This window comes from Genypterus blacodes, unplaced genomic scaffold (genome assembly GCF_046128005.1).
Source record: "Genypterus blacodes isolate CSIRO-AG114 ecotype Tasmania unplaced genomic scaffold, CSIRO-AGI_Gbla_v1 ptg000076l_1, whole genome shotgun sequence".
Taxonomy (NCBI): domain Eukaryota; kingdom Metazoa; phylum Chordata; class Actinopteri; order Ophidiiformes; family Ophidiidae; genus Genypterus; species Genypterus blacodes.
The window spans coordinates 2,374,074-2,400,372 of record NW_027466885.1 but is presented as its reverse complement, the minus strand read 5'-3'; the positions used below and the strand labels follow the sequence as shown (position 1 = coordinate 2,400,372).

The following is a 26,299-nucleotide window of genomic DNA, read 5'->3' as shown; positions in this document are numbered from 1 at the left end:
TATACGTGACCAATCAGCGCGGAGCACTTATGCATCATGCAGCCTGCCTTGCTTGTGCTCCTTCAGGGAGTGATGATGATGCAGGGGCTCTGCTGCTCCATCTATCCATGTCGATGCTTGAAATAAGACCATGCCGCAGCCAAAATCCCGAAAACTCTGTGTGCTGGGATACAGGTCAGTGGGTAAGTGGCTCGACATAACATCGGAGAACTGCTCCATATCAACTTAGAGCCATGACTCGCTTTGTGGCTCGTCCTCCACGTGAATTGACATTCACTACCATTTATATGAAACCACGAGCTAAACCAACCCGTCAACTTGTTGGGGTGTGTATTTCATGTTATTGATGTTTATAGTAAAGTTAAAGTCAAAGCCTACGTACATATTACAACCATAGTCGTTTGAATGTTGTGATTGGTTAGTGACCAGCCAATCGCCATGTGCAGCAGGTGTGGCATGACAAGCCTGAGGTCCTGATGTTGCATCTCAGAGCATCATGGCAGCGTGCAAGAGACAGGAAGGAACTAACTGAATTAACGTGTGTGCGTGTTTGTTTGTTTCCAGGGAAGTCTTCCCTCACCATCCAGTTTGTGGAAGGGCAGTTTGTTGACTCCTATGATCCTACCATAGAAAACAGTAAGTTTTGTGTGCGTGTGTATATGTACTTGTGTGTGTGTATATGTACTTGTGTGTGTGTGTGTGTGTGTGTGTGTGTGTGTGTGTGTGTGTGTGTGTGTGTGTGTGTGTGTGTGTGTGTGTGTGTAATCAGCCAATCAATACAGATTATGACTGTCCACCTGACTCTAATGGCGCATTATCATTATCAATTATTGTATTCCACACAGGATTGCATCATAACATTTTTCTATTTTGGAATATACTTTTAATTTTTGAATATGTTATATTTCAGTTAAACACTTTAGGTCAGTGGTTCTCAAACTTTTTCTTTCGCGCCCCCCTTTTATAGATCGTATCGTCTGGCGCCCCCTGTAACTCCCCCTGAAACCTCTGGTTACAGAGGGGTTACAGGGGGCGCCAGACCCTCTGGTGGTACCGGACGTTAGTCCCGGTGGCCGGAAATAATATAAAAGCAGAAACGTGGTGTCCGTCACGTTCCCGGGCGCGCAAAACTGGTGCCGGGTTTAATATCGTCCCACAGGGGGGCGCCGGCGCGCAAAATCGGGAACCGGGAACGTCCATTGTCGCCCCCCACTTTGAGAACCACTGCTTTAGGTTAATATTTCTTATATACACATCTATACATTATTTTGAAATGCACATGTTATTTTACTATTGGATTTGAACTAAATCATTTGCACCAGTCAATCACTCATATGTGATGTGTGTGTGTGTGGTGTGTTTATGATTCATTTAATTTAACATATCTTGATTAATTTTATTTAAATGAAATAACGTTGAAATATTTATTGAATTATAATGCTTTTATTTTTAATGATGTGAAATCTATTTATTATACATATTTGGAGATGTGTTATGTTCTCTCTCTCTCTCTCTCTCACTCTCTCTCTCTCTCTCTCTCTCTCTCTCTCTCTCTCTCTCTCTCACTCTCTCTCTCTCTCTCTCTCTCTCTTTGCTAGCATTTACTAAGACGATAACAGTAAATGGTCAGGAATATAACCTACAGCTGGTGGACACTGCTGGTCAGGTGAGGTCACAGTAACACCGCCTCTCATTGCTGCAGTTTGACAACTTTACAAATTTACAATAAACTAAAACTAAACAAAACGTGTGTGTGTGTGTGTGTGTGTGTGTGTGTGTGTGTGTGTGTGTGTGTGTTTTAGGATGAATACTCCATCTTCCCTCAGAGCTATACCATTGACGTAGACGGCTACATCCTCCTGTATTCTGTCACGTCTAATAAAAGGTCCTATCTCACTTTTCCACTGTCCAACTCTGACTACTGAACTCATGACTATTAACCTTTATGTTCACTATTGTGTTTTGCTCAGCTTTAAACCTCACCCTAGTAACCCTAACTAGTGTGAATTACACAAAAAAAAAGAGTTATGTCATCCGTTTGTGGGCCTGAGGAAACTGTGACACATGTAAACACTGCTGGTTTGTTATTAACCTGATTAACTTGTTTCTATGGTTACACAGTAACCAGTTTACAGTGTCAACTAGCTATATGAAGTGTGGGTTTCTTTCTGTCAGCAAATCTCATTAAGACTGTTGACCTGTTTCCATGGTGATTAACTGGGGGCTCATTATGTGTTTGGTCTGTATGATAGATAGATAGATAGATAGATAGATAGATAGATAGATAGATAGATAGATAGATAGATAGATAGATAGATAGATAGATAGATAGATAGACCTATCATACAGACCAAACACAGTGTAACAGGTGTTCCTTGTTTGTAGTTTCGGGGTGGTCAGAGTGATCCATGAGAAGCTGCTGGACATGGTGGGAAACGTCCAGTATGTACCCTCCAACACACACATGTACACACAAGCAAACATACAAACATTCTAACATCATGAACTTTCCAAACATCTCACAACTACTATATACTGTCTTAAAATGCGATAATCTGAAATACCTCTCTCTCTCTCTCTCTCTCTCTCTCTCTCTCTCTCTCTCTCTCTCTCTCTCTCTCTGTCCCCCCCCCCTCTGTCTCTCTCTCTTTCTCTCTAGAGTACCAATTATTCTTGTAGGGAACAAGAAAGACTTGCACATGGAGAGGTATGTCATTTCAGTACACACACAAACACACACACACACACACACACACACACACACACAGCAACAGTTTGTTCTTTGTGGCAGTGTCCACTTGTCTGCTCCATGAGGAAGTAAAATGGTCTGAAATAAGGCAGCATTGCAACAAAAAGTTGCGCTTTGTTGATTTGCATTGAATACTGCCGTATTTGCGTAAAGATTGCTGTATCACGTAAAGCTGGAGGGATTGATCAGAGGTGGACATCCTCAGGTATTGAACATCACAGACCTGTTGTTGTTTGTTGTTGTGACGTCAGAGTCATCAGTTTTGAGGCGGGAAAGGCTCTGGCTGAGTCCTGGAACGCCGCCTTCCTGGAGTCGTCAGCCAAAGAAAACCAGGTGAGCAGGAGAACCAGGAACTAGGAGAAAACAATGGAAATGCTGAAAACATAACCATCATTTATGTTCATTGTCATTATTATCCCTCTGGAGCCTGAAGTCATTTTGTAATGTAATCTTAATGTCATTGAATGTGTTTTTCATTTACCACCGCAAAAGCTGTGCAGTAAAAAGACGTCAGACTTTTATAAGACTTCATGTAGTGTAACTTCCTGCTTCCTGTGTTCAGACAGTGGTGGAGGTGTTCCGGAGGATGATCCTGGAGTTGGAAAAAATGGAGGCAGGTCAACCACAGGATCGTACATCCTGCTCAATGATGTAACCGCTTGACCTTCACCTTCCAATGTGGCGGCTGATTGACCGAGCAAACAGCGAGCACACAAACATTTAAGTCTATTTAACTCGTAGCTACAATGTTGCCTTCATACGTTCACTTCTCTGTTCTGCGATCATGCAAAAGCCGATTTTATTGATTTACATGTTACATTTACATGTAAGAATGTGAAATCCCTGATCAACTGCATGCCTCAATGTCTTCACAGCTCACAATCGATGTTTTATAACACCATTGTGAATTGTGAAATGATTCCTTCACTTAAGTAAAAGTACCACAAATAACTCAAAACCCTTTATACTGAAACTACATTATGATTGATAGAAATGTACTATTGCTGTTGGAGTCGCATGTCAGAAACAACACGTCTAGGTTTAATGTGGGAACATATGCAGAGTGTCATGTTTATAAGAAGATGAAATGAGGACAATAAGGGTTAAAGAGGTGTAAAATTACAGCCTGCAAATCATCTTAGTAAGGAGTGGTTGAAGTTAGTTCTTCCTAATGTATGTTTACATATAAACGTTACTTTAACAGTATATTATAAAATAACCACTATGCTATACATCTAAAATAAGTTGTTTTTTTAATTTCTATCCAGCAGTTTTAATCTAGATGACTTTTCCTCTGTAAATCACTGAAACCAGCTTTCTGGGATTTATTGCTTGAGTTTGTTTTTCATATCTTCTCTCATATACTGTTTACTGATGACATTTATAAGCAAATATCACTCAGTAACATCAGTCAGGCTCAGATCCTGAATTATGTTCAGCTGAAGCTGGTGTGTAAAACAGAAGATAACTGCTGCTACCCCCTTATATTTATTTAAAAATTCTTTTTATATGACAAAGAGAAATATTTGTTTTTAATATTGTCTCATTAAAATTGTGTTCTATAAAATTGTGTTCTATTGTTTGGCTAAATGTCTTTATTGAAGTTGATGACAATAAAGCCTCAGATGCTCTCATGTTTTGATTTTGCCTGGCAACTAAATCCTTCCCTCTGATAAATCATTTTGTAGAGTCAAACTCATCTAAGGCGTATGAGTTTTCCTCATTTAATTCTGCTTCCTCTTGTACATGCACAGCTATGAGGCAGCGCATAAATGTGTGCTGTTTGCTCCTACAAACGTGAACACTGCAGTGTAGCATGAGCTTCTCTATCTGCGTTCTGCCTGGCTGCTATATGCTGAACTTGGGGGGGAAAGGCCTTGTCGGGTTTGTCTTATATTAACATATTGGTGCAATGATACCATTTCAAAGTATATTCAGACTGACTGAGCATTTTACCACACACATCAGTACACCAGTACCCCTCAATGAAGGCCTCAGAATACATTCTATGCAGGTAGTTGCTTCAGTTCAATACTCCTACTGCAGAAAGCAAAGCTAAGTGGAAAAAATAATATTGCATGGAAATATGAACTGTATTTGCATCACTGGGTAGCTGTGCTCGCTACAGCAAATCTGCACTTCACACAGCGTCACACTGGCTGCATGACTGCTCCTGCTGGAACGGTTGGTCTTCTACAGCAGAAGCATTGACTCCACAGTGTGTTCAATGTGGGTTATAGCAACAGTGAGTACTCACTAAAAAAAGTGAATATTGGTTTAGTGGATAGTGGATCAACACTAAATACAGACTTTCACTGTGTGTACTTGGTGCTTTGTAATGTACTAAAAATTTAATTAATATTTTCAGGTATTACTGTAGTGGTTTCAAGTAGTTACAGTTACCATGGTGCATACTGTGGTTGCTATGGAACACTGTACGTATGTTGTACCTGACAACAACCTAAAACAGGAGTTGCACATAGAATGTAGTAGGACAAATACTACTACTACTGCATATTACTTAATACTATACACAGCTGTCTATGGCCTCTGCTAATGATAATAATAAACTACTTCTGTTGCTACCAGTAGTAAAACATAATAATCCTAATACAAAACAACTTACACACCTCGGCAACCACAGCACTTAATTGGAACCACCTCCGGCACCATGGCATGTCCTTTAGAATGTTCCGGTAGTGTTTTAGTTTTTTGTCCATTTAATTTTTATTACACAAAGACATCTTGCTGTGACCTTTGCCTGCTTTATACTCCTTTTACTGAATTAGCACTACATTAACTCGTTATACTGTTTCACACTATTTGCGCCACTTCTCCTGTCACACCTGAGCGGGACTTGCTCAGGTGTGACAGGAGAAGTGGCTTCAATCTATCAACCCCTAAAAGAAGCCAGAGAGAAAGACAGAAGGGGAAAGTAATATATACAAAAGAATATAGGAAAGAATAATGGAAATGACTTTGGACTTGCAATTTGGATTTGCACTTTGTGGTTTAGGACGGTCAGACAGTTGGTGTACATGAGTAGAAATACCACAAACACTAAGTAAGGCTGCACATAGGTCCTTTCACTGTCCCTCTGTATAGAAGCACTACCAAGCACATTCTATTGTCACACACACACTCACACACACACACACAGCAGAATCAGCAGAGCGCTCGGTATGAAGGGAAAGTGTGGAGGTCAGCAGCCTGGTCTTTTGTCCGTGCGGCCTGGACGTCTCCCCTCACTCACCCAGCACCTGTATATATATGGGCTTCCAACTTTTTCTCTTCTACACTGTGTGTGGGGTTTGATAGCAACCAGTGGGTAAAAATGTCGCAGTACTCAGGAAAGGTGAGTAAGATGCAGTAACAACCAGCTGGTCACTGAAAAGAAAATGTTCCAAAATCTCTGAATTTCTGCTGCTAATGGTGAATCGTTGATAAAATGAAAATACCACAAAATTTGGACACTTTTTGGATCAGCAGAGTTCAAAGGCAAAATCGGCACTGCCAACGTCAATGGCATTATTTACTAACACCTTAGTTAAAGGTTGTTAATTTCTATCATATTGTAACTTTGACAAACACATTCTCTTTTATAATTCTTTCTTCATTTTTTGGCCCAAAACGCAACAGCAAGAAAAACTGAAAAAAATGATTTGGGAGATCACTGACTAATTCTGTTGCTCTTCCTATCCTCCAGATCTGCTTCTATGAGGGCAAGTGCTTCACTGGCAGGAAGCTGGAGGTCAGAGGTGACTGTGATAACTTCCAGGACCGTGGCTTCATGAACAGGTAAGAAAGAAAAACACAAAGACATGGGCACCTTTCTAAGAATCACCTTCATATTGGTTCTGTTCTGTTCGATCTATTCTATTAGGTTCTTAATCAACATACTGACTACAACTTTGTGACTGACTGGTATTAGTGAACTAGTTATCGAAACATGATCATCATTACACACCCAAACTCTTTGTGTTTTCAGGGTGAACTCCATTCGTGTGGAGAGTGGAGCCTGGATCTGCTACGACCATCCCGACTTCAAGGGCCAGCAGTACATCCTGGAGCATGGAGAGTACCCTGAGTTCCAGAGGTGGAACTCCCACAATGACCACATGGGATCCTGCAAGCCCATCCGCATGGTAAAGACCACCAAAAGACTTGTGAAGCGTGTATCTGTATAAAGTTATTGCTTTGTTATGAAAAAGTAGAAGAAACAAAGAAGAACAACATCTCTGTGCTAGGTATTGCACAATCCCATCCTTGTTGTCCAATCTCAGGTGGGAAATAATTACGAAATATAGTCATACAAACCTCAAAGTGGAAGTGAAACGTGTCTCAGAGGTGGCCAGCAAAGAATGAGGAAGTTCCAAAGGGTTTCACAAGATACCAATTACCTAGGGAGCTGCTTTTCTAATGCAGGGCTTGGGTTAATGATTTCAGTTTGATCTAAAATCCTGTTCAGGACCCTAATAGCAGCAACATGACCAACTTTGTCTGTCATAATTAAACATGTATGCTTGTGTGTTTGTGTTTCAGCACGGAGAGCATTACCGCATTGAGCTGTTCGATGCCTGTAACTTCTCCGGCCAGTGTGTGGACATCTGCGATGACTGTCCCTTCCTGCAGAGCCGTGGCTTCTCCAAGAGCTGCATCAACTCTGTGAAGGTCTACGGAGACGGAGCGTGAGTGTCCACACACACACACACACACTCATGTCCACATTTACATCTTCTCCAAACTGTTCACTTACCTGCTGTATTTTCTTCATGCTCAGCTGGGTGATGTACGAGGAGCCCAACTTCCGTGGTCGCATGTACATCGTGGAGCGTGGAAACTACTCCAGCCATAATGAGTGGCAGGCCCAGAACCCCAACATCCAGTCCATCCGCAGGGTCGCCAACTACTTCTAAATACTGTGACCTCTTACACCAAACATCCTCCTTCAGCATCCCTACCTTTTACCACTGCTGTATTCATGTACAATAAATAAAACCAGACTGAAATAACAAACGTGTTGTTTATGAAACGCTTTTTCTGTGTGTGTGTGTGTGTGTGTGTGTGTGTGTGTGTGTGTGTGTGTGTGTGTGTGAGTCCAGAAAAGATTAAATGTGGCATAATGGTTAACTGACATTATGAAATATGAAATGAAATAACAATCTTGCAACCTGACAGAATATTTATTGAAACAGTTTGTGGTGTTTTAATCAGAGACAATATCAGGGACCCCTTAAAAAAAGTCATTTGAAAGGTTTAGAGTAATTTGTTCGGAATTCATACATATACTTATAGTACTTACTGTAATAATACTTTACAGTAGCATGTAGAATGTAGAAGTATGAATCCTCCCAAAACATACTTCAGTACTGTAATACTGTAGTACTGTAATGTAATAAGACACAACTCTCCACATAGTGTTCATAAAAAAAAAATCTGTCTGTCCACACGGGCACGGACTGACGCGACCAGCAGAGGGTATTGACGTCACACGGCCCCTAGCAGACCTTCATGTCTATGTGGTCACAGTAAACACAGTACACATAAGGTTCTGCTTCCAGACACATTTGGAAGCACAGGACGGCAAAGGTGCTCTAACACATTCATAAAGTGTATTCTTCACCTACCACCCATTTGAATGATAACTTGCTTAACTCAGGAAGAAAAATGAATGTATGCATACTATAAATAAAAACATAAAAGTACACAATCAGTTAGATCAGTGAAACGGAAGCCGGAAATTTATTCTCCTCTAGAAAATTTGCGGAATAAATTGATTTGTATTTGAAGTGGTTGAAGAAATCTTGCTGGACTGTTTTAAGCTAAAGAGGACTACTAACAGACAGAGACCTAATAAGATGTAAAGCAAACTGTCACACACACACACACACACACACACACACACACACACACACACACACACACACACACACATGTCCATGATAAATTCCTGCTGTAAACTGACACGTCTCTTGATCTCAGCAGCTGCTGACTCATGCTGCATCAAAGTATAGACTGCATGTTCAGACAATATCCAAACCTTTTATAACTTCTAAAACTAAGAACAATCTCATATGTTCTCATTCACATGTTAAGCATGTTAACATGTTTAGGATGAAAACTGTTGATTCAAGGTTCTTCCATTTTCCAATCAAAACCAAAAAGAATGTCACAGATTGTACACGACTTCATACCACCTGGACCAGCTACAGCATTAAAGTGTTGTCTTATATTACTGCTGTTGTGAAAGACATTAGCTTATAACAGAATAACCTTTTACGTTTTGGTATTACTTTATGTACTTGAATGTGTCCTTTTCTTTTAATATTTGACTCATGCATTGCTGCAGGATTCTGATCCTTACATTCCCATAGAAGCAATGCCAGGATGAAAGAACACAACCCTAATATTAAAGGAAACACGTACAAGAAAGAAAGCATATTAATTAAGGAATACCACAAAAGCAATACCAGCAAAATGTTACTAAATGTAACTACACTCACTATGAAGATTTACCCCATTAAAAGTACCAAACAACCTCTATATGTAAGAATGATTTAAATTTTATAGATGATTGAACCGCAGCATAATGTACTATACTTGTTACCTTAATTTTTCTTATTGTTGCTGTTTTCATTACTGAAGCAAAGTTGTGTGACAGTTAAAACAAAGTGGATGTGTATTTGTGGAGGGGTTGAATGGTCCAAACGTTTGGAGAATGGAAATAGGATCTGACTGGGCGTGGCCCTGTGAACACGTGCTGCTGCAGGAGGGGAAGATGAAGCTGGTGCATTTCTGTGGTGTGTAGTCAGATCAGTTCAGCAGTGGATCTCTCTCTCATACACACACACACACATCTTCTGCAACCAGGGAAAGAAAAGAAAAGACAAGATGAGAGAGATCGTTCACATCCAGGCTGGACAGTGTGGGAACCAGATTGGGACTAAGGTCAGTCCAGGGTTTAGTTCAACTACCTAGCAGATGTAAATGTGTGTAATCTTGAAACTACAGAAATAACTGTAAACAGAAAAGTTGCAAGTAACACTTAACAAATAAAGGGTTCTTACAAGTACTTACAAGTAAATGCAGTTATTGTATTATTTATAGTATTTATGTATGTTCCTATAGTATCCTATTATATTGACGATATTTAATTCTGATGTATTTTGTGGTCCCACCCCTATATCACCACTTCATTATTCCTATAACTGTGGTAGTATAATATGTAGTATTTCAAGGTATTTTCCTCCTATGGCTCCACTTAAGCTTAAGATCAGGTAAATGTAATTTGTTCCTTCAATTTGATCATGAATTGGCCAATTACTACAACAGAATTAGTGATTATTTACAGTGCTTTTTCTCCAGTAAGGCCACAGTAACACCATTAAGTATTCTCATAAGTTTCAGTAATATTCGAAAAGACTTTAAGGGATTGTATCTTCTTTGGCGTGCTCTCATATTTGTTTGACATGTATCTGCTGCAGCATATCTGTAACGTAGATGTAACTTCCAAACTTGTGGTACTTAGAAGTTAGAAGTTTTCTCATATTGGTATCATATGTAATATTTCTACGACATCATTTGCGTAATTTTGGGTACTTTTCTAGAGTACAAGAGTTCTAGAATCAGAGAGAATGAATGAGCTGAACTGACTCTCACTGTAACATGAAGGAGTGAAGTGAACTCAGTACCACTGTGAGACTATTCAAGGAATCTAGGCCACTGAGCGCTGCACCCCCGCCCCACCCCCCACACACAGGCCCTGACTAACCACACAACTGTCTCAGTATTATAGTGAAAATGTAGATAAGTGTCTGAAAACAGGGTAAGACAGAAATCCAAGCCTGTTAAATGAAAAGAGATATTTTCTTGGATTGATACCTCTGCCAAGGAGGTTCTGTTTCCAGCAGGGTCTGTGTGCCAGCAGGATGTCTTCATGGAGTTGTGTCAAATTTAGCAGATGGGACTTGGGTGAAGGTTTGCTTGAGGAAATTGAGGAAATTGTGGAATAGTGGATTTGCCCAGAAATATCATGGGTAAACCTAAAAACCTGATAAATAAACTAGAATGAATAAGTTCAAAGTCAAGGAGTTGTAGTGAAGAGTCTGACTCGGCAAAACTGAGAATAACTCCAAAATGTCACACAGAGACAAATTCTGGAATAACCTTGAAATTTGGGGATGGCTCCAAAATTCAAGTTGACAATGAATGATAATGAAAAGTATTGATTCCCAAAAGTTAGCTGTGAAATGTACAGTTAAAGTATATAATAAGATAATTCACTAATAGTTGACTCTCCCTCACACACATGGGATGCTGTAACTGTCTTCGTCTTATCATTTTGTTTTCCTTTGCTGTTTCTGATTGGCTCAGTTTTGGGAAGTGATTAGTGACGAGCACGGCATCAACCCTGCAGGAAACTATGTGGGAGACTCCATTCTTCAGTTGGACCGTATCAATGTTTACTTCAACGAAGCATCCTGTAAGTACATGCAGATAGTGTGTGTGAATGTGTGTGTGTGTGTGCGTGTGCGTGTGCGTGTGCGTGTGCGTGTGCGTGTGCGTGTGCGTGTGCGTGCGTGCGTGTGTGTGTGTGTGTGTGTGTGTGCGCGCGTGTGTGTGTGTTTGCTCAGTTTGGTAGTTTGTTTGATTGTTGTTGTGCATTTCATTCTCCCATAGCATCAGCATGAGGATCCTTGTTATAAATGATATACATACAATGTCTCAAAGGACTTTACAGGCCCACACAGCTTGAACCTCTAGAATATACTTGTGAACTGATCTTTGTATGTTTAACCAGAATGTAACAGTCCTGTTGTGTGTGCAGCACATAAATATGTCCCCCGGGCGGTGTTGGTCGATCTGGAACCAGGAACCATGGATAGCGTTCGCTCAGGGGCTTTTGGACAACTCTTCAGACCAGACAACTTCATCTTTGGTAAAGTTCACCTTACATTTGACTTTGTGTGCTTTTCATCGTATTGTTGACATATTTTCTGCCGCATATCCATTCAGTACAATAACAAGAAACAGAGACACAGAAATATTCTCCCTAATGTTCTGATTAATTGTCTACAGGCCAGACTGGTGCCGGTAATAACTGGGCCAAAGGTCACTACACAGAGGGGGCGGAGCTTGTTGACTCAGTCCTGGATATAGTGAGGAAGGAGTGTGAGCACTGCGACTGTCTCCAGGTAAATAACAAGACGTGAAGCTCTGGAAGCAGACATGATCTCATTGGTTGATTAAAAAAAAAAAAACAGTGGGAGGAGCCAAATAACCACAATTGATGTAAATGATTATCTGTACTTATCTCAATCTGTGTCCAATTTCAATGAAGTAGATTGACTTAAACTAACTAGCGGTTCCTTGGTGCAAGTAAAAGCTTAGCTGTGTCTCTGCAGGGTTTCCAGATGACTCACTCTCTTGGAGGAGGTACCGGCTCAGGTATGGGCACCCTGCTCATCAGCAAGATCCGGGAGGAGTACCCAGACCGCATCATGAACACCTTCAGCGTCATGCCCTCACCCAAGGTACCCATCAGTCATATATGGAAGTGTTTGTGACATGCCAGAATCTTTAAGTGTTCCTCTGCTGGTAGTCTTCCAAAGGCCATGGTTGAAAGAGATCAGGGTTGTTGCATAATCTAAGACCCTGGTGATGCTACACACATGAGGAGCGAAAGCAACACTTTCTAGGGTTTTGTGGTTTCTTGATGAGTACATGGTCTTATAGTGGAGGCTGGTGTTTGTTTAGCTGCTTGCTTATCCTCTCCATCCCTCCCTCTTCTCTCCTCTGGCTCCTTCTTTCCCTCCATTCAGGTTTCAGATACAGTGGTGGAGCCCTATAACGCCACATTGTCTGTTCACCAGCTGGTGGAGAACACTGATGAGACCTACTGCATAGACAATGAGGCTCTTTATGATATCTGCTTCCGCACGCTCAAACTGACCACACCCACCTACGGTGACCTTAACCACCTGGTTTCAGCCACCATGAGTGGGGTCACAACCTCCCTACGCTTCCCTGGTCAGCTCAATGCAGATCTCCGCAAGTTGGCCGTCAACATGGTGCCGTTTCCCAGACTGCACTTCTTCATGCCGGGCTTCGCTCCTCTGACAGCGCGAGGCAGCCAGCAGTACAGAGCGCTCACAGTCCCCGAGCTCACACAGCAGATGTTTGATGCAAGGAACATGATGGCCGCCTGCGATCCACGACACGGACGCTACCTGACCGTTGCTACTGTGTTCCGAGGGCCCATGTCCATGAAGGAGGTGGACGAGCAGATGCTGAACATCCAGAACAAGAACAGCAGCTACTTTGTGGAGTGGATCCCCAACAACGTGAAGGTAGCCGTTTGTGACATCGCACCCAAGGGGCTCAAGATGGCCGCTACCTTCATTGGCAACACCACCGCCATCCAGGAGATCTTTAAGCGGATCTCGGAGCAGTTCTCCGCCATGTTCCGTCGCAAAGCCTTCCTGCACTGGTTCACGGGCGAAGGGATGGACGAGATGGAGTTCACAGAGGCAGAGAGCAACATGAACGACCTGGTGTCAGAGTACCAGCAGTACCAGGAAGCCACGGCCAACGACGACGAAGAGGACTTTGAGGACGAGGAGGACGAGATCATTGAGTAGAGAGAGCAAGAACATGAACCACCGCTGGAAACTGGGAGAATGAGGACACAAAGGACCTAAGGGACTGATCGGATCATGTTTCCTTTACGGCGCCACTCAGTGGACAGTCTGGGTTATCGTCTGTATTTCAGGGTATTGCATCATTTCATTGTTGTAATAATTTGCTGCTGCTGAACTGAAACGATTAAAATGAAACGTTTGGGTGTTCAGACCAAGAAAGAAATCTGAAGAATTTGTCAGTATTTTTTTTGACCATTTTACATTTTGTTCAAATATCGGACAAGACATTCTAACTGTACAGAACCAAAAGATTCATTCCAAACCCTCACAGATTAAGATTAAGATAAAGATACTTTAGACGATGCAGTGTAGAAATATTCATACAACATTCTGTCATTTCATTTATTCTATTTGCAGGATTTTCACTACATTTGACTAAAGAGTGTTAGTAGTGACATACAGAGACATTAAACTTACACTAAACACTTTTTGTACTGTATTGTGTTTGAGTGAGTTTGGTGTTTTTTGTGTGTTTATTTTCTAATATGTGAGCCGGACCTGAGCGATTAGAATAAAGATGTATTCCAAAGTGTATCAGTGAGTTGTGTTGTATGTTTGTCTGCAGAACATACAGGTGACACAGTATATGTAGTAAATATATAAAACACTGGAGTGAGGAAAGTCCACAAATTATAACACAATCACCTCACAGGCTGCAGACACTCACATGTGTGTCAGCCAACAGTCTGCCTTCTCTGTTTACACCTCACACCCGATCATTCACCACAGCTTTGGTGACCTCTGACCTCTAAGTGATGTTGATCTTTCAAACCATGCAAGTGTAGTTACAATCCTTAACACTTCCTGAATGAGAAGTCAATCTCACCTAACTGGCTGCAGATTAGAACAGACTGAATGCTGTGTGAGGCAAAACAAAGGGGATCAATTTGTGACTATAAACACGAGCAACACGCCCATCTTCACTGAAATGAACAGGGAGGGAGTTGCGGTGCGTCCTCACACCTGGAATTCTGAGTGTGTCAGTCCTAATTCTAAAACAAAGCAGCAAAGTAGCAGCTTAGACTCAATGTTTGGGTCAAATTAATCCGGTAGTCTGTAAGAAACTAATCTAGAATTGTTTACAGCTTCAGTCCACAAAAGGACTCCATCTCTGTCCACATTTGTTTGTAGTGAGTGAATCATCCTGTCAGTACTGGGATCTGAACCTGACTCGTCCCCCAAACCGCCTCATGAAAGACAAGGGCGGAGGGCAGAATTCCCCCCCCGTCAACATTTAGTTAATCTGTGTGTGGTTTCATTGTGTGTCAGAGCTGATTTAGCAGAAGTTGTATTTGGACGAGGATTAGCTTCTGCCAGTCACTGTCAAAGCCGAATGCTTCGCTCAGGCCTGTGTGTGTGTGTGTGTGTGTGTGTGTGTGTGTGTGTGTGTGTGTGCGCGTGCGTGCGTGCGTGCGTGTGTGTTTCTGCATAAGTAAGCATTTAACCAAAACCACCTCACCATTTTATTTATATTTTATTGCGCATTTATTAATCAATCAATTATAATGAAATAATTAATATATTATACAAATATATGAGAAATGGAAATGGAGCTGAACTATAACTTAGTACTGCTTTTTCCTCTCCTCTCCTCTCGTCTCCTCTCCGTTCCATGTATCCTCACCAATTCCATTTCAAATTGTACCTTTTCGACTTAATTCCTTCCTAGTACCTTGCCTGTGATTTGCTTAAATAACCACAAGGGGCTGCTGCTGCACCACCACTTATCTCGAGCATGAAGCCCAAAATATATTCCTAATAAAACACCTTTTCTGGCGTTTTGAGAGGGTTGCAGGGTTTCTTTGGAAGCATATTTTGTGTGTGTGCGCACATGTCTCAACAAAGTATATTCAATGCAAATTCATGGATTTATTCAAATGAATAATTCATACATATTCAACTAAGTTCAGAGAAAAACACATTGACAGTTCTATGTGATTATTTTCCTCTGAAAAGAAAAAATAACTTGAAAGGGAAACTGAAACTCTGCACCCCTCACAAGTACAAGTAAATACACACCGGCAGTAAAAAATACACACAAAATGTATCCAAAGACACAATACTCATGGTGAAGAAGAGTTTAGAGGAAATAAGAATATTTAAATAAAGAAAAAAGATAAAAAGCAAGGATAGAGGTAAAGGAGCATATCAAATCATCAGCAATTACAGTGCAGACACACATACGCACATGCACACGCACACACACACGTTTGATTATCTGAGAAGTCAACAGCATCATTTAATCGCTTGAATCCTTTTTCAATTTCCTCCAAACTCCGCCTGAGTCACTCGCTGTAACTTTATTGAACTCAGCACAGCAGGAGGTGTTACACTCTGTCCCTCCTCTGCAGGTCAGAAGGTGAGATTCTACATTTCACTGCTTATGTCGCTGCTTCTCTTTGCTGCTTTCTTTAACCCTTTCCCTTCTTCGTTTATGCCTTTAGCCTCTCTGCTTTGCCCCTTTTTCTACTTTTTCTTTGGGTGTAACAGCTTTTGCTTGTCAGGCACACACACACACACACACACACACACACACACACACACACACACACACACACACACACACACACACATACACACACACACACACACACGAAAGAACTGAGACCTGGGTATCTAATCTAACGTATGGATTTGTGCGTGTGTGTGTGTGTGTGTGTGTGTGTGTGTGTATGTGCCTCCATGGTGTCGCATTCCGTCAGGCGAGCTCCGTCTTGCTCCGACTGCCAAAACAGAACAAAACGTGTCTGTCTGTGCATGTGTGTATGTGTGTGTGTGTGTTTTGATGACGTCATATAGACAAATGGATCCACCGAATCAGCTCATTCCAGACTTTAGACAGCTTCAGCACTGAGGCAGGATGTGTTACTGTTAAAAAGTTTATAGTCTGGAGTAAACAATGACAGTCATAACACAGGTAATGAGCCATGTTAAACAGTGATCATATGTTAGCGTGTGTGTAGTGTGTGTGTCCAGGGAAATGAGGCTGAACATGTTAATCCATATGAAAATATACAAAGTCTTCTCTGTGCTGCTGCTGTATTTATTTGCTCAAAGACGCCGACTGTAAACATCTCAAAACTCCACTTCAGGAGGAAGCCGCCTGTTTTCTGATGATATATGTAATTATAATAACACTTATGTGAACAAAACCTAAGTGCAGTTGTGAAACATGTGGCTGCAGCACAGACGGGAATGTGACCCATGTGTTTGTGTTATGATATCAGCTTCCAAATGCGCAGCAAAAAGGAGGATTTTCCAAATAAATCTCCATCTGGGAAGGTCATGGGATCGGTGGTCCCGCTGTCTAAGCAGGAACTCAGCCAGCACGTGTGCGTAATGACGAGTGACGCAGCTCCAGAATGCACTGGAAAACATTTAAACCTTCTATACAAATCAACTAGTTTCAGAAAATTGTCAACTTGCACAGTAAAATGTCTCAAAAATAATTCGGAGAAGAAATTTCAGGTAATTTGGCGTACAGATGTAAGTTTTTACTATTTTTGCAGCACGTGTTTTTTGGAACGTTTCTGTCCACTGAGGCTGTACGCATGTGAAAATCATCTTCTTGCAGCAGGAAATAAGGGGAGAGGAGGGGGGGGGGGGGGCATGCTAAGGAAAATAATGCACGGCTACAAATTATTTGCGGGATGAGGGATGAGGGATGTAACCGCTCTCCTTGTGTAGGAAACAGTCACCTTTGAGTCAGTGCTGTGATGAGCTGAACCAGTGAGATTGAGCCATCAGAAAGGAAGAAGGAATGGCGCTGGATGGAATAGCCCCACCTTTAGGTATCTATTTGTATCTGAAACGGGTTGAAATAACCTCAGATGTTCCACAGGCTTGTAAAGAGTTCACTCAAACTCATTCATTAATGATTCATGCAGTTATAAACCCTGTCAGCCTGTTATTGTGCTCCAGGATACCAAACATAGACTCACACCATCTATACCAAAATGTGACATCCTGAGGCTTGAGATTGTGAATTGGAGCTCCTATCACCCACAGCTCCGCCTCTCTGTCTCATCTATTTCACGCTGCGGTTTGATATTTCCCTCACAGGAAACTCAAGGCTGAGCTATGAGAGGCAGGGGAGAGCGTGGAATTCCATTATTATAAACCATCTCTCTCTCTCTCTGCATGTGTGTGTGTGTGTGTGTGTGCGTGAAATCACTGCTGTCAGACATTTCATCAGCAGCATCATCAGTATTTTAACAGTATTCTGCATCTGGTTCAGTCCCTTGTGTCGCATCCGGCCTCAGTCAGTGTCCATAAGGAGGTTGGAAAAAGCTGATTGAACATATTTCTTGGATTCTATTAAAAATGACTCTGAAATGCAGCGGGTTCACGTTTTTGTTGAACGGGGGGAAACTGAGCACCCGTGGTTAAGTCACACAGACACAGAGAGAGAATGTAAACTACACAGAGGTATTGCCAGGGTCGGTGTGGGATTCAAACCCATGTCAGTGTGAAAATGGCCTCCTGCACATTTAAAACAAACATTTTAAATTGCAAATCTTCATTTATCTGAACTGCAGCAGGATAAAATAACATATAACTTAATTTGCTGATGATATTTCATCTGTATATCTGAGTAATCAATAAGTAGAATGAAGCCCCTGCCCCTGCTTATGAATTCAATTGCAGTAACACCTTTTGACCAGGGGGTGGAGCCCTCAGACTGCATCTGTCAGCACATGAGTCCAGGTGATGGGTGAAACCAAACAAAAGCCCAAAATGGCGACGAAGAAAGAAGCATACAGAGAGTTTGGGCTGAGCCTGAGTGTCTCCAAAGGTTTAGGACCCTCTTGTTGTAGATTAAAGCTGCACGCTAAGATCATAAACGTCACTCTAAGCTGAGCATGATGAGGTCACGTGTGCAGGTCTGTTAGAAAGAAGCAGGTCTCTATGGAAACTACAGTTTGGCTGAAACATCTGTAGAAGTTGATGGATTTGTTGGTTTCTCGTTACTCATTTGTACTTTCAGGCCAACGCTCGTCTGCCAGTGAGCATGAAGTCACAGTTCAGAGGATGACAGAGTAGAAGAGTGTGTAAGAGGAGGAACCATAACACACACCAGCTATGTGTGCCAATTCATCCATGGATTATTTTACACAAGCTCAGGTTTCGTGTGTGTGTGTGTGTGTGTGTGTGTGTGTGTGTGTGTGTGTGTGTGTGTGTGTGTCTGTGTGTGTGTGTGTGTGTGTGTGTGTGTGTGTGTGTGTGTGTGTGTGCGGGCGCAATACTGCAAAAGCCTCACAGCAAAAACACTTTGTCCGGCCTAAAACGATCATTCACACAACGACAAAGTGTATGTTTGCGACTGTGTATGAGAGAGGAAGAGAGAGAGAGCGACAGACAAAGAAAGAGAGGAGAGAAATAGTGAAACAAATAATGAAAAATTACGCAAATAGTAGCTTAAACTTGCACTTCAGTATGTAAATGTGCTGAAGTGAAAACCAGAAAACCTGCTGCTTAACTGCTTGTGACCTTTTACTGTGGCTGTAGAGCATTAACACACTGCTGACACACACACACACACACACACACACACACACACACACACACACACACACACACACACACACACACACACACACACACACACACACACGTCACAGTTCATGGCTTCCTCCGGCTTTGGACTGAGATCTGATCCTGACTGCCTCCTTCTTTTCTTTTTTTTTACAGGCTAAATCTTAAATGTGTGTGTGCGTGTGTGTGTGTGTGTGTGTGTGTGTGTGTGTGTGTGTGTGTGTGTGTGTGTGTGTGTGTGTGTGTGTGTGTGTGTGTGTGTGTGTGTGTGAGTGCCCGCGCGAGCCCAGGTCACATTCGGCAACAAAGATCTTTTGTTTCTTCGAGTCAGTGTGATGGATACACACCAAAAATAACTGTTTTATAGTGTGTGAGGACTTTTCTGGCTTTTTACTGGACTTCCAGCTCCTAATGTCCTAGAGCAGAAAGAAGTGCTTAAAGAAACAACACCATCTGAACTATTACTTACTCGGTGATTTGATTAATGCAAGTCTGAACTTCTGGACAGGAAGAGAAAACAATCTGATTTCCACCATTTTGTTGATCGCTTACTCCAATTCTCCGATCTTAACTATTTAGACTTCATCTATGTACTTGCTCGATGTCAAAACCACACAAAAGAAGATCAAACAATGAGCAAAGATGTTCAACGACATGATTAAATGGTTAAATGACCGATCGCGTAAGAGTGCCAGTAGATGAAGAAGAGGAAGAAACTGTTGATCTGTGCAGTTTGTCTTTGATGTCGTCCTGCATGAGAATCTTTCTACTCCTCTGACAAATAGATTCTTATTGGAAACGGGTTGTGTTTGTTTGAAAATGAGGCCCATCAGTATTCAGATTACAGAGAGGACGTCCTGTTCTGTCTCCAGGTCTGAGCTGCTCTGAGCTTTTGTCCCCCTGCCATCACACTCTGAGGCCTTGTCACTGTTTCCTCCAGGCGAGGACATTACTGCTTTTATTTAGCACTTTTTCTTTTTGGGTCGGGGACAATCAAGCCGTCACCTCGGGACCGAAACGGATTCATGCTCTCCTTTTCTTCCTTTCTGTCCTTTTGCTCGTGTTTATGCGGACGTGTAAAAGGCCAAACAAGAGAACAAAAAGAGTTTGTGACAGCAGGGGACAAAGACTGAAATCTCTGTGTTGTTGTTTTATTTTATCAGATGTCTCTTCTCACACAGGCTGTGAACGTACTTCAGCTCCGCCCTGCTGTAAAACTAAACCAAACCCTCTCAGCCTATCATTCAAGTTTCCATCATGAATGATATCTTAGACTAAGACCTAAAGACACACTACACGCACATACTACATAGTGCAATAATCTGAATAGTGTTAATAGTGAACCTTCAAGCACATACAGAGAGAGAACTACACAGTGTTACAGGTCTGACAATGGCAGAACAACAACTGGGTCAACAACTGGGAGAAGCCTCAAACATTCAACGTCTCGTAGACAGAACAGGTCTGTAACCCAACAATGTGCAGTCTACTGTAATACTGTTTAATTACTATAATGCACACACACACACGTATGCACATATTCTTTGAAATCTTACTCAGATCTTAGTCTTGCCTTCTGTGTGACCTTGTGGCGCAACGGTAGCGCGTCTGACTCCAGATCAGAAGGCTGCGTGTTCAAATCACGTCAAGGTCAATACTTTACAAAAATTTGCCCTAGGATAAACTATTCTTAACTCTATTGGTAAATGTGAATCCTGTCCAGTCTCTTGCAATCAATCTCTGTATATATGTTTTCAGAAATGCACTTAGTCCTTAAAAGTTTTGCAGAAGTTAAGGATGATTAGAGAAATGTACCAAAGCACCGAGAAAATCTGGCCTGAGGATGTGAGATAACTAAGCTGTTTAAAATGGATTACATCACACGTGTAGGAGGAATAATACACGAAAAACATATATATGTACATGTTTTCCACAGAATTTGCCCTTAGTTAGAAAGGCAAAAACAATACAAGAGATTTGTTCCGATTGGCTCTTTAAACCAAGAGTTATGTGACCTCTACATCATCTTCAATCATCAATCTGATTGGAGGCTTGTAGACGGTGGGAAGCTGTGGGATAGCAGATGGTGTGGAGAGATCAGGTGAAGTGATGGATGTATGTGAGATGGTGCCAGCAGATAACATGTTGTGTGCATAACGATGATAGACTGTGCAGATAAAGAGATCTGCGCCTCAGCCGGACTCAGTGTTTGAATATTTCATGGTTCTCTTTTATTTTTCTCCGTCTGCTCTGTGATCTGCTGTGATTTGAACTCCACTCTGCTCCACTTTGAAGGTTTTTTTCTTTCTTGGGGCAATTTCTTTTCATCAGAAAAGAAGCAGACATATTGGAGAAATGCTCTTGTTAGTTGGGGATTGAGTTGTAGTGTAAGATAAAGACCAGAAATGCTGAAATAAAAGCCAGCGTTCAAATAAAAATCAGGTCTCAAAGCCGGGAAAGAAGTGAAAAACAACCCGAGGGAGGTTGCCAGTGCAAATGAACCAGTTTCAGGATTTTTCCAGCAATCAGTCACACAAATGAGACGAATTTAAAATAATCCACAGTTCTTCTTCCATCTTCTGGACAAATTGTGTCCCATTCCAAGTTTCCTCATACATTGAAACAAAATGCTTGATTGTGATTGTGTAGGATTAGATAGGAACTCACGCCACATACTGTACATACACCCAAACAACTACCCAGTCGCCACAGCAACCACGCTAGAAACCAACTAGAACAAGACCACAAAGACCACAAAGAACACACTGGCAACCACCCAAAGAATATAACATCACCTATAACGCCATAGCAACCGCCTGGCAGCATTCCAGCATTCACCTGAGGACTCACACACACACGATGATGGAACAAATCTAAACAAATCATAAAGATGGAGGGATTTCTCTCTCTCTGGGAATAAAACCATGATGAAACTGAATGAAAGCAAATAAAAGGTGTGGAGGCAGTCTGTTAGAAAATAACTCGGGGAGATTGAAGCGGCTCGCAGTCTCGTAAGATTCTCTTATTGCATCTCCCAGACTGGGCAGAGAGAAAGAAGCTGTGCAGTGGATTTAGACACTACAGAGATGAGGAAGGTACTAGATACAGATATCAAATGCTCACAAAACAATCTTAGCAAAGTCAGAGGCCTTCTATCAGAGGAGAAATGTGAAAGGATTCCAGACCTTTAACATGAATGTCTAACATGTTGCACCTAGAATTACATTTTAAACCGCAGTTTGTGCGTGTGTGTGTGTGTGTGTGTGTGTGTGTGCGCACTGTACTGTAATACTGTTTATTTACTGTGATGCTTCATATAGCTGTATTCCACTTACAGTATACAGTAAATATACATCATACTGTCTTCTGTGTGACCTTGTGGCGCAACGGTAGCGCGTCTGACTCCAGATCAGAAGGCTGCGTGTTCAAATCACGTCAAGGTCAATACTTTACAAAAATTTGCCCCAGAATATAAGAAATCTAATCTCAACACCAATGACACAGGGACTGATCACACACACATATTTATATATTGTGTTTGCATTGTTGTGTCACATGTTGCGCAAATCCTCAACATTGTCTTAGATATTGAATTCTCTGGAGTGTGACCAAGAAAGACAGCACACACACACACACACAGGTTCATTAACCGTAAATATTGGTCCTGAGTCCGCAGTTTGGCTTTGACTTAGACCATCTAGCTGTATTCTGTATTTTTTATAACAACCTTCACCTGAATACTAAATATGAGAAGGAAATGCACTTTGGAGGACTTGTTGGAATTTTTTCTATTTTATCCGTAACTATTTGAACTTGCAAATTGCTTTTTGGAACAAAGATTGTTTTGTTCTTCTGTATTCTCCCAGCCGTGGATAGTTTAATATACTAGACACATTTGCTAGCAGTGAGATCTTTCTAGAATCCTCATTCTGTCAGTGAGGCATTGTTTTGTTGTTTACATAGAGAAATGACAAATGAAAAAAAAATGGATCATATCACAAGTGAGTAAAAATTTCCATTATTTTCGGAAATACACAATTTTATCTATGTTTTTTGTTTTTCCACTCTAAAACCCATTAGAAGTGAAATTAAAGATGGCAGTAAAGGCTGCGGCCATGGAAACGAGCTGCGGTCCAGCAGCGTGACAAATGTCCTCAGTGTTTCTATGCTCTTGTCGTCTTCCAGGCTGTAATGAAGGTTGTTTTTTTTCGGGGCAGGAGTGATAAATGAAAGAGCCTGCGGGAGTCGGAGCTGGCGGCTGCTTGGTATGCTGGTGGAGAGATTAATTAAAAAGAGCTGAAGATGAAAGAATTGGCCTCCAGGCTCCTCAGATAAAACTCATCTGTCTCTAAACGCCTGAAACCTGACAACATTTACTTTATTTTACGTTACATAGAACTTATTCAGTCAAGTTTTGTTGTTGTTTCGGTTTCAAGTGCAAACCTTCCAGCCCTTTTGTATGAATTTCTGTTTATATTGTGATTCCACACTGTAATGTCATTAAACAACAGATCAATCTAAACCATTTGTAGAGGTGAGGCTTTACTGTCACAGTTGCAAAACCTAAGTGAAGCCTCATGAGCTCCATGGTTCAGGTCTCTAGGTCACTTCAGGAGTGTGATCTGCTCATACCGGTATCGCATGCAGGGCAGATTCAAAGACCAATATGAACAGCCCTTTGGAAAGATGGAGAGTAAAAGAAGGGAATGTTCACCCATACGACCCCTGACCCAGACAGGTCAAAAGGTCAAACTAACTGTTGGTGTAACATTACATGGGCCCGAGGCTGCAGGCTGTAACCCCTCTGCTCACACCACAGAGTCACATTTCCTGACCTTTACCCCTGAGGACAAACACCTTTTCTCCATTTTCACCAGAATCACTGCAAGAAAGAGTGGCACAGCGTCGTCATGTAATACTTACAAATAAGCGTGGACTTTTATTGACACTCTACTTATCTAAAAACTGGGCTTGAAATGAATATCCAGAATAATACTATAGCACTTTTATAGTCCTGTTCACCCTGACCATTAGATCATGTGAGGGGGACCAGAGGGAGATCATATTTTAGAAAAAAAATGGTTTTCCAGTTTTCCACCATGGTTTAGGGAGGAGCTTTGTCCTGTTTCATCGGGAAAAGTGAGGCCCAGACACAAATCGTTTGCAGAGTTTGTTGTGGACTGTATCAGGGTTTCTGGTTTTTAAATGAGTAGCAATCGCAAACATTCACATGCATCATTATTGTGATATGAAATGAGAAAAGCAGCTAGGGCAGATTTTGTGTGATGCATCAGAGTGATTTTGGAATTGATGAGTTTGATATGTAGATTAAGTGATGGTGGTTCTGGCCTCAGCTGCTGCTTTGACTCAGCTGCAGGAAAATCAATTTGTAACGGACACATGTTTCCACTGTACAGTACATGCGTGCGTGTGTGCGTGTGTGTATAAAATAATGCAATAAGTCCTTGCGTGTACGTAGCTCAGGTCATTGGGTTTGTTGTGTGCACTGGAAACAATCACCTTTACACAAGTACCTATGTAGATTTTCTTCCTCTTTCCATTTCCTTTCCTTTATCCTTCCACATTCAATTTTACACAAGCAATTTCCTTCTTTTGGAAAGTAACAGAATGTTTGTTGTGAGAGCTTAAATTCTCTCATTCTAAGTCAGTGATTATCCAAACTGATCTATTTTATGAACATTAAATTTGTCTCCCTGAGCCACTGCACATCTTCATCACCGCCTCTTCAGATGTGAAATTACACCAAGAGCAGACTGTTAAATATTCACACACACGCTGGATGATTAGACTGAAGTGATGTGGGGAGAACGTGTGTGTGTGTGTGTGTGTGTGTGTGTGTGTGTGTGTGTGTGTGTGTGTGTGTGTGTGTGTGTGTGTGTGTGTGTGTGTGTGTGTGTGTGTGCAGTCCTGTCAGGGGCCTGGCACATATGAAACTGTTTACTGAGCTCTGGATTACATACACTCACACGTCCATCCACACATACATAACTGCTGTGTCCTTGGGTTCATGTTGAGGGTCTGATAATAAGTGTAATGTAACATAAAACCACACACTCTTTCACCTCTAATAACTTCCAGAAATCTCTGCATGGAGCCCCGAGTGGTCTGACACATTAGACAGACCAAAGCCAAACCAAAGCCTAGTGAACATTTTACAGGAGTATTGTTACCTGATCGGACCACCACCATCCCTCCAGTCTCTGTATCAGTTAACCTGTGCATGGGTCAGGGTCACAGGTGTGTGTGTGACAGATTACCTTTCCCTGTCTCAGTGTGACCAGTGACCAAACATCTGGCTGCAGTTGTTGCTGCCTGCCTCTCATCTGTGTGAGAGCAGCAGACATTAGAGTGGTCTTCAGGGTGGGGGTGGGGCTCAGTGAGACAGGACTGCATTTACATATGTGGGGGTCTACACGTACACTATGTGATCTAGGATCCAGCTCAAGGCATGGCCATTGACCAAGCATGCATATGTGACAGAGCATCTAATGAAGAACATGTGTGGAGGTGTGTTCAGATGATAGGGTTAGGGTTAGGGTTAGAGTTAGGGTAAGGGTTAGTGTGGAGACAGCACAGCAGCCAGGGGATCTGGGATACAACACCTAGGGAGTCTGCGAAGGTTCTCAGTCATCCAGGTCATGGAATCCAAGGAAAAAAAGATCTTAGACAACTGCCAACTACCAGACTTGCTGGTAAACGCTTGAAGGCGTTTTCACCTCTCATCCGATCATCAGAACTGAAGAAGCCTTGTGGGTGAGGTGAAACGTCTTCAAGCCTTTACCAGCAAATCCAGTTGTCTAAGATTTACTTTTCCTTGGAACACTCAGGGTGCAGGGGCCTGGCATGCCAGAGGGATGGTTAGTAGGAGCACAGGAGAAAGCATGCAGACACGAAAATGTAAAGCTGGACTCAAAGCTGGACTCAAATCTGGAGCGTTTACCTCCCTAGATTGGTTTGTTTGGGCATGTGTGAACACTGCAATCACACTTGGGTCCGGACCAAATCGACCGGTCTGAGACTACTGCAGTCGTTCCGCTGCTCAGTGGAGCAATGGCGGTGTTTGCAGAGAGAAAGCTACTGTCTCATTAAACCATTACAACTCTCTTGCTGTACTGCATACGTTATGAAAAAAGAGATTCATAACAACAACTCTGGATGGCCTGTAAATGTTATGGTATGAACACAAATCCTATCAAGGTTTGTTTGTTAACATTATTCCCTGATTCGGAACAGAGCAAACAAACCACAGGTATGATTACAGCCTTAGACCAGAGAATCAGCTGCTAAACCACAT

The 26,299-nt window shown here is 41.9% G+C and overlaps 3 protein-coding genes and 2 non-coding genes across 5 annotated transcripts; all 5 read left to right on the top strand.

Annotated features, from left to right (window-relative positions):
* The first annotated feature begins 73 nt into the window (after nucleotides 1-73).
* Nucleotides 74-4,303, top strand: LOC143006889 (GTP-binding protein Rheb-like). The gene is made up of 8 exons (XM_076158231.1): nucleotides 74-182; nucleotides 565-636; nucleotides 1,599-1,666; nucleotides 1,803-1,885; nucleotides 2,386-2,442; nucleotides 2,660-2,707; nucleotides 3,001-3,082; nucleotides 3,312-4,303. The coding sequence occupies exons 1-8, from the start codon at nucleotides 131-133 to the stop codon at nucleotides 3,402-3,404; spliced, it is 555 nt and encodes a 184-aa protein (XP_076014346.1). The 5' UTR covers nucleotides 74-130; the 3' UTR covers nucleotides 3,405-4,303.
* A 1,780-nt stretch (nucleotides 4,304-6,083) lies between these two features.
* On the top strand, nucleotides 6,084-7,665 carry crygn2 (crystallin, gamma N2). The gene is made up of 5 exons (XM_076158316.1): nucleotides 6,084-6,104; nucleotides 6,456-6,547; nucleotides 6,738-6,894; nucleotides 7,292-7,437; nucleotides 7,530-7,665. Exons 1-5 carry the CDS (start codon nucleotides 6,084-6,086, stop codon nucleotides 7,663-7,665), a joined length of 552 nt encoding a protein of 183 aa, XP_076014431.1.
* Nucleotides 7,666-9,581: 1,916 nt separating this feature from the next.
* tubb6 (tubulin, beta 6 class V) lies at nucleotides 9,582-13,946 on the top strand. The gene is made up of 6 exons (XM_076157910.1): nucleotides 9,582-9,697; nucleotides 11,123-11,231; nucleotides 11,577-11,687; nucleotides 11,828-11,943; nucleotides 12,154-12,282; nucleotides 12,571-13,946. Exons 1-6 carry the CDS (start codon nucleotides 9,641-9,643, stop codon nucleotides 13,387-13,389), a joined length of 1,341 nt encoding a protein of 446 aa, XP_076014025.1. The 5' UTR covers nucleotides 9,582-9,640; the 3' UTR covers nucleotides 13,390-13,946.
* Nucleotides 13,947-20,566: 6,620 nt separating this feature from the next.
* trnaw-cca (transfer RNA tryptophan (anticodon CCA)) lies at nucleotides 20,567-20,638 on the top strand. Its single transcript has one exon. It is a non-coding gene; the product is annotated as a tRNA-Trp (tRNA).
* A 1,718-nt stretch (nucleotides 20,639-22,356) lies between these two features.
* trnaw-cca (transfer RNA tryptophan (anticodon CCA)) lies at nucleotides 22,357-22,428 on the top strand. The gene has a single exon. It is a non-coding gene; the product is annotated as a tRNA-Trp (tRNA).
* The last annotated feature ends 3,871 nt before the right edge of the window (nucleotides 22,429-26,299 follow it).